Source organism: Micromys minutus (assembly GCF_963924665.1).
Source record: "Micromys minutus genome assembly, chromosome: 2".
Lineage (NCBI taxonomy): Eukaryota > Metazoa > Chordata > Mammalia > Rodentia > Muridae > Micromys > Micromys minutus.
Window position 1 is genome coordinate 91,904,672 of NC_137971.1, and position 8,439 is coordinate 91,913,110.

The window sequence follows — 8,439 nt, forward strand, 5'->3', positions numbered from 1 at the left end:
GAAAAAATATATTCATATAGTTTTATGCAAAAATGCTTTTTAAAATCTGTACACTTATCTCGGTTTTAAAAATAAAGTTGTTTAATTTTAAAAAAAGTAACTTCAGCTTGGCAACTTTGTGATTACATTAGTCACTGGCACCAGATACTTAGTATCTATCCTTAGCAGCATCACAACTACTCTGCCTACTTCTTCTTAGTATCACAATGAACAAATGCCTTACTTTAAAGTTGGGTTCCACAAAAATATCTGCTCTGAGCATGTGAATAAATATAAAGTTTAGATTTTCTGTAGGCTTAATTTACAAATGAGGGAGCGTCCTACTATTCCGTGAGTTCTCTGTAGTCATTAACCCTTAATTAAGTGATAGCGGAGGGGAACTAAGAAGCCATTTCTGTCACAGGATCCCTGAATAACTGAAAATATGAAGCAATATATTGTTTTCATTAGTTCTGTGTATTTTGACCGAAAAAGACATTCTTTTCATTGTGTGACCAATGGAAATTAATTTTTACCTCAGTTTCATGTTTCCATAGAGTGGCAATTGAGGCAATTGTTTCTTTATGTAACATTTTTAAGAGTTAGGGATATGTTACTAGTTGGACTAGCTCAGTTACTTCATAGTAGCTTCTTTACCTTTCCATCTTTCCATTGCTGCCTTTTATATTCATTTCCTTTTTTTTTCACTTTTTAAATTCTAATTTTTTTTTTTTTTTGGTTTTTAAAGCAAAGTTTCACTCTTTACCCAATCTGACTTCAAAGTTGCACTGTCCATTCTTAGCCTTTTATTTCTCTCTCTCTCTCTCTCTCTCTCTGTGTGTGTGTGTGTGTGTGTGTGTGTGTGTGTGTGTGTGTAGTCAATGATTGTCGAACTAAGGGAAGTCATATTCTCAGGAGTGTAACTACTGTCAAGTTGTCCTCACTAGAGTAATTAACCCTCTCTCTCCAATATGTACTCTTTCCAACAACCCTGGTTAAATTCAATAGTACACTAATGAGTATGCAAAATAAATGGAGGGAAGTAAGAGAGTGACTTGCTGGGAAAACAGGGATGATAAGAGGGAAATATTTAAAGGAGATGGGGGAAATATTACCAATATAAATTATATCCTTCAAATTGTAAGATATAAATTAACAATTTTTAATATTTTATATTTCAACATCTTTACTGTTTATAAGCAACACATTCTGTAGTACATGTCTTCTGTTTAAAATGCAGAACCCCTCCATTATTCTATAAGTCTAATATTTCAGTTTTCATATGCTCATTTTCAATGTGCACATAATTTTTCACAAAGGGCTCTGACTATCCATGCCATAGGTTTATGACTTTATACTATATAAGAGCCATTGGAATCAGTTCTAATGTTTTATTTCTGTCCTGCTTTTTTAATTACTCTCTTTATTTACATTTGAAATGTCAAATATGTGCTTTATAAGGACACTAGAATGCACATAGTGAAATGTCAACAAATTAATTATCTCTAGTCAACTTGTTTTCCAGTGCTGATAATACATCACTGGCTGTATCAGTATTTCTCTGTAATCCCAAAGTGTGTCTCAAATATTTGTATCTATCCCCTAGATACATGTAATTACTCTATTCTCCTCCATTATGGTTCAGAAGTCATTTTCACACTGCATATTCTTTTTAACTATCAAAAGGATAACTGTATCACCTAGAGACAAGGAATATCAAGACTGTTTCAGCTTTGAATTAATCTTTTAGAGATCATATGGGGTTTTGCCAATGTTGTACTCTAACAGGATTGTTTTCACACACACACACACACACACACACACACACACACACACACACACGTATGCAGACATACTCACTTGTATAACCAAAATATATAAATACAACCTGTTTACTCCATCTAGCGTTGTTTGTTGAAGGCTGACCACTTAGATAACCAATTGAAGGGCTCCTCAGCTGATACTTTTTTTTTTCATTAGTTAATTTATTTATTCACTGCATATGCCAATTTCTGCCCTCTCTACCAGAGTCCCTCTCCTAACCATCTTTCTATTCTCCTCTGAGAGGGGGAAGAACCTCCAGATATTACCACACCCTGGCACATCAGGTCTCTTCAGGACTAGGTGTATCTTCTTTCATGGAGGCCATTTAAACTACTCATGGGATTCAGTTCATTAGTTTCCTGTAGTTCTTTGCTTGTAAGATTTCTTCTTTCTATATTAGCCTGCCTATTAGGACAGAAAATAAGATTAAATAATAAACACAGACACACATATATATTTAACACACATACACACATACATTTGTATATGTGTGTATGTGTGTTTGTATGTATGTTTATGTGTGGATTGGGGAGTGTGTGTGTGTGTGTGTGTGTGTGTGTGTACTAGGATCACAAATTTTTAAAGTCAAAAGTTTAGAGCATTTTTCATCTCTATGAATTACAAAATTCAAGCTAAATATCTAAATATAACTTCACATAATATTATAATGTTTATTGATTATCTGACCTCTTACTTAGAATGTAATTAATATACTTCCACCACTACAGTCAACATATTCCAAAGCCGGAATTTACTCATATTTTAAGCATGTTGAATAAAAGCATTTCTATATTATTTTTAATGTAGATATAACATTTACTTAAAAATGACATGAGATTTTTCAAGGAACAATGTTATATTAATGGACCTATTTTATAAGTTGTTGCTTATCACTACAGCCTTTGACAAAACTCCAAGACGATATCTGAGTAACAGTAAGACATTTACTGAGTAACGATGCCCTCTTCTGCACTAGGGCACCCTCTCAGAACAAACCACACAGAAAAGAACAATAAAATAGCTGTGCACTTGCACTGCCAAGTATGGGGTTTGTAATGTTGACCATGCAGCAGGTGGTGTACATTTGTGGCTACCTTCCATAAGGAGTCTGTGCTCCAACCTGCAAGCACAGTCTACCAACAGAACTACCTTTAAATTTTATCTGGGGTTTATGGCACTGGTGACTAATGGATTGAAAATAAATGGAAGAGAGAAACCTGGTTAAGTTTTGTCTTTTTTTTTTTTTTTTTTTTTTTTTTTTTGCTTCTGACAAGTGCACCACACCCTTTGTTGTGTATTAAATCCTACCCATGAGTGTATTTCACATTGCGTCCTATTACTCGTTCTGGAGAACCAATGAATTATTGTACATAATCTCATATCACTTGTTTCTAATGTTGTTTCTGTTTCAACTGCATAGTAGCCCCATACCTTTAAAACACTTTTTACTTTATAATTTCCTTTACTTGACTTAACAAAAACACACCAGGTTCATTCTATGTGTGCCTCTTGAATCAGTTTGATCTACTTTAACCCTTAAAATATTCTCCCAGAAAATGAGAAGGGCACACTTTGAAAATGTAAAAGGAAGAAAAGGGAGAAGATCCATAAAAGCTGACTTTATGCTCTTTATGGAATAACGTTATGCTAGACATCATTTACTAAAATCTTAATGCACCAACATAGTTCTAAAGATATTCTACTATACTATCAAAATGCCTATAACTTAAAAACTTTTTTTTCATGAAATGAATAAAGAAAACAGTTTGGAGAATGTAGTTGATTTGTCTATCTGCAGTTCCTAATATTAAGCAATATATTGCTAAGGCCAACATAGGTTACAGAATTATTTTCCTTAGGGTTAGCATGGTTTTAAACTGAGAATAGAAGAAACGGAGCTGAATATCAACCAGTTGCAAGTTATTGGTATTTTTATGGACATGCACATGCATCCTGTATCATGGGAAATAGTTGTGGGCCTCAAGAGAAAGCTTGAGTCCCAGATTTACAAGCATGCACCATTGGCATTGTACTTAAAACAGGGAGCCTCTTGAGGCTCTACAGAGCTTGTGGCTCTCTATGCTCTGGAGTCTGGTAAGTGATGAAAACACTTGAATCTAGGTTAGATCAAATCATGTTATGTAGTACTTGGGATGGAAGGCAGAAGTTACTCCAAGGTAGATAAACTCTTTACATGACTCTCTGAGGCAGAAAAGATATTTGTTGAAGGTACTCAGTTCCATTGATTGATGTATATTATAGTATTTTAGAAAACAGTCTCTGACTGCTATCTTCTCACCTGTCAATCATTCAACTGTTTCCCTTGGAGCTTAAGATCAAATAGAAATCTAGTTGAACTTATATGTGTTGCATATTAGAATTACTAAGTAATTGCTATCATAGACTAAAGATAGGACGAAAGGAAAAAGAAAGAAAAACAAGAAATATGCCTTCCAATTCTCATATGACTTAGGAACACAGGCAACTCAGATTATCATCAACAGGCTTTAAAGATAATGATTTGAAGGTCTTTGATGCAACAGACGAAAGAACAGCATTTTATGTATAAGATTCTTATAGGAAAATACAATAGTTCTGCATAGCCTCTCTAAAGATATGCAATTTTAGTTTCTAAAATGCTTTAGCATAATAAACATCAACTCTTGCCATGCAAGCAAAGAAGGAATTGCTACTTTATAACAGGTTAAGATGCTTAAAAGGTATTACTAAACCTTCCTTAAATACCAGACTCTGTTAAATAAAGGTCCATCTCTCATACTTCATCCACATGAAAATAATGATGGAAAGATATTTTAAACAATATTTGTCTAAAACAAATTTTGAATTTTTTTATAAGTTCTTACACTTCAAGAAAATATTAGCCAAGTAAGTGCAATTGGATGTTAAAGTCCAGTCAGGATTGCTAACTTTTAAGCGCTTCAACTTTAACGTGTACAATATCAAATTTTCCATATTTGTGAAATTTCCAGCATATTGACAAACAATTTTAAAGGAAAGGAGCTATGATTTTTCTATATATTTGGAAGTGCTCTGTTGTTGCACAATATAGAAAAAAAAACATTGTCAGAGGCTAAACAAGAAAAACATTCTCTTTGTTTCCATTTTCTTTTTTACACTCAATATTCAAGGTTTTCTCAGTGCATTTTTGGTGATTTTTAGTATTTTTGTCCCTGTAGCCTTTCCAGGAGTATGACACACAATCAAGTTCACCTTTTACATCATTTTTTTTTTATTCAGATAGGCTAGCTACAGCTTGGATGATTTTTATGAGTAATAATAAGTTTCCTTCATCTGTCCCACATTTGTGACCAAACATGTTTAGTGCCGAATTTACATGTCACTTTAAAATGAGACACCCTTTTTTAACCTTCATAAAAAATGCAACTCTAGGATTCTCCGAGTCTACAGTTCACATGTTGAAAGATGATTATAGTTGCTTTGCCCTGCAATATGCCATACCAGTAAGACATGCTAATAGGCAAGAAGTAGGAAGGAATAACAATTGACCTACTAGCCCAAGATGATGCCTAATGTAGTTCGCAGGAATAGCTGAAGTTTCTATCTTTAAGGAAAACTGCTTAAGATGTTCAGAAGAGAAAACACCATTTAGTGTACAATTTTGATATTTTTTCCTTACAAGTTTATTTTTTAAAAAAACAGATACATGAACAGAATTTTAAAGGCATTTTTTGCATAAAACTATATGAATATATTTTTGTCAGTGCTCAATTTTTTTAAAGGTTTGATAGTATGCATTGAAATCTTACTAGTTACAACAAGCATCAAGTATATGTAAAACAAAACGTAACATAGAAATAGGCAAAGTTTTCTTGGTGTGTATAGATTAAACATAATGATTTTTAAATACCAAAAATTGGTACAAGGCTACCTTCTTAGCTCTTGGGTTATTAATGATTTAAGGTCTAGGTGTACCACACTCTGAGAGGGTGCTGTACACTCATTGTTTGTTTGTTTGTTTTGTTTTTTCTAAGAAGAACTGAGGCTTCCATTTTTTGGCCTTTCTTTTTTTTTTTTTTGAGCTTCAAATAGTCTGTGAGTTATTTCTTGGGTACTCAGAGCTTTCTTGGAGTAGTATCAATTATCAGTGGCTGCATATTATATTTTGTCTGTTCTTTTGTGACTGGGTTACCTCACTCAGGATGCTATTCTCTAGATATATCCATTTTGATATTTCATTAAGGTTTTTCTTGAAATCTACATCCTCAGCATTTTGTGTATTCTCGTTTTGGAAAGTGTTTTTGACAGTACTTGTCATTATTTTGAGTCAGGTAAACTGGAGACAGTAGTGACACTTGATATTAATACTTGATGCATTTAATCTGTCTAAAGTCAGTGTCCTCTTGGTCTCGTTTATACATGTGCCCTGTATTGACTAGTAAGGCACGAGTTCTTAAATGGGAGAAGCTGTATAGTACCTGATGTTATTACCAGTATTTACTATAAACAAGAAGCTTTTATAAATGATTCCACCATAAACATTTTCCAAATATGAATGTTGTTTAGTATTTTTATCTATGTTTAATTTATTTACATCAAGTTCCCCAAATCTTAGTGACTACCATGAATAAAACCTGAGAAACTATTCAAGTGAATGAGCACATAAGCTCCAGCCATTTGAAATCTTGGGACCAGTGCTGTAGAAACGTTGTATCTGATACAATAGTTTAATATACTTATAATTTACACTCTAATTCCTCCTATATACTCACTCAGTAAATTATCTATGCCTTGTTTATATTAGAAATGTGCTTGTATTCTCCAATTAAACATAATATATCCCATGTGTTTGTCCTTAAAACAGAGTTGATCTTAAATTTCAAATGCTGAAAATCCTTCAAAGTGATTCATGGTAATCACACAGATGTGCAGTTTAAGACAAAGCCATTGTTAAGAAGTGAGGAGAAATGGTAGAGGGTGTGGGATCTAGCAGTTCGGGTAAAACTGAGCATCACTATTCTGGTGCCAGAGTGGCAATGCCACATAAGATGTCATGCAAGAAGAGTGCTTCGAATAAGCAGGTTTTGTTCTAACTTCCATCACAGTTTTTCCAGGCAATCCCTTCAAGCATTATGGCTCTTTCTAAACCTGGTAATGGCAGCAGCTTCTTTTTCATATTGATGGATCTTCCGGGACTGGAGACTTCTCATTGCTGGACTTCAATTCCCATCTGCTTCATTTACACTCTTTCTGTGTTGGGGAACATAATAATAATGCATATTGTCAAGTCTGTGCCCAGCCTTCACACACCTATGTATCTGTTTCTTTCCATGCTGTCAATGGCTGACCTGGGCCTCTCAGCTTCTACACTGCCTTCAATGGTAGCTGTTTTTCTCCTGGGCCAGAGAATGATAGGAGCAGTAGCCTGCTTTATTCAACTCTTCTTCATCCACACATTTTCAGTCATTGAGTCAGCTGTTCTCTTGGCCATGGCTTTTGACCGCTGTGTGGCCATCAGAGCGCCTTTGCGCTATGCTACCATTCTCACAACAAGACGTATCGGGGCCATTGGACTGGCCGTGGTGATCCGTAGTGCTGCTCTTCATCTGCCTTTGCCTGTGCTCCTGGGAAGGCTGTCGTTCCAGCCTGTCAGTGCTTTGTCTCATTCCTACTGTGTTCATCCCGATGTCCTAAGGCTGTCCTGTTCCAGTACCCGTGTCAACAGTGGCTTTGGGCTCTTTGTCATGCTCTCTACACTGGGGATGGATGCCGTGTTAATTCTCCTCTCCTATGTGCTGATTTTGAAGACAGTCCTGAGCATTGCTTCTAACGCAGAACGGCTGAAAGCCTTTAACACCTGCATTTCCCACATTTGTGCTGTTCTTCTATTTTACACCCCACTGGTGAGTCTGTCTATGATTCATCGTTTCGGGAAAAAGAAACTACCAGCTCAGGTATACATGCTTCTCTCTTATCTTCATTTTCTTATGCCCCCAATGCTCAACCCAATTGTCTACAGTGTCAAAACCAAAGAGATTCGGGTTCGAATTCTAAAGATGCTCCATTCCAAGAAACACTAAAATATCATTGAACAGTTCCTCAGGCCTAGGTAAAGAATGATTGAAAGCATCCCAACAAAATGAAGCAGTGTTACTTCCACTGGATCACAAGTTTACACATTATTATGACACACCAACAAGAATACAGTGTGGATTCCTCCATCCCTCAAACCCATGACTGATCCATGGGGAAATCCTACTTCTAAATATCCAAAACTATAAATTGGAGATTACCTCTAAAAATGTAACTGAATAAATATCTTAAAGTATAGCATGTATATTTTAAAAAATTAAACACTTAATTCTTGAAATATAGTGTCTGAAACCTTAAGTATGCAACTATACATTTCCTTATAGGTCACGTGAGAAATGAATATAAACTTTGATATTTTCTGTCTCTCTGAATTGAGCTGAATCCCATACTATCTATCCAGTGTACACTTGAAAAATCCATGTTCTCAAGAATCTCTATAGCTTTTGAATTTTTGACTCAAGGTACAGTTCACACTTCCCTTATTCCTTCAGGAATAATATTAGGAAGTCCATAACCTAGAAGGGTGTTTTATGAAAACTGGTTCATAAATGTCACAGCCATAAA

At 35.0% G+C, this 8,439-nt stretch overlaps 1 protein-coding gene across 1 annotated transcript; it reads left to right on the top strand.

Moving 5' to 3' along the window:
- Nucleotides 1-6,914: 6,914 nt before the first annotated feature.
- LOC308418067 (olfactory receptor 51G2-like) lies at nt 6,915-7,862 on the top strand (the record flags this gene model as incomplete). The annotated part of the gene is made up of 1 exon (XM_080913398.1): nt 6,915-7,862. One exon carries the CDS (start codon nt 6,915-6,917, stop codon nt 7,860-7,862), a length of 948 nt encoding a protein of 315 aa, XP_080769524.1.
- Nucleotides 7,863-8,439: the final 577 nt, after the last annotated feature.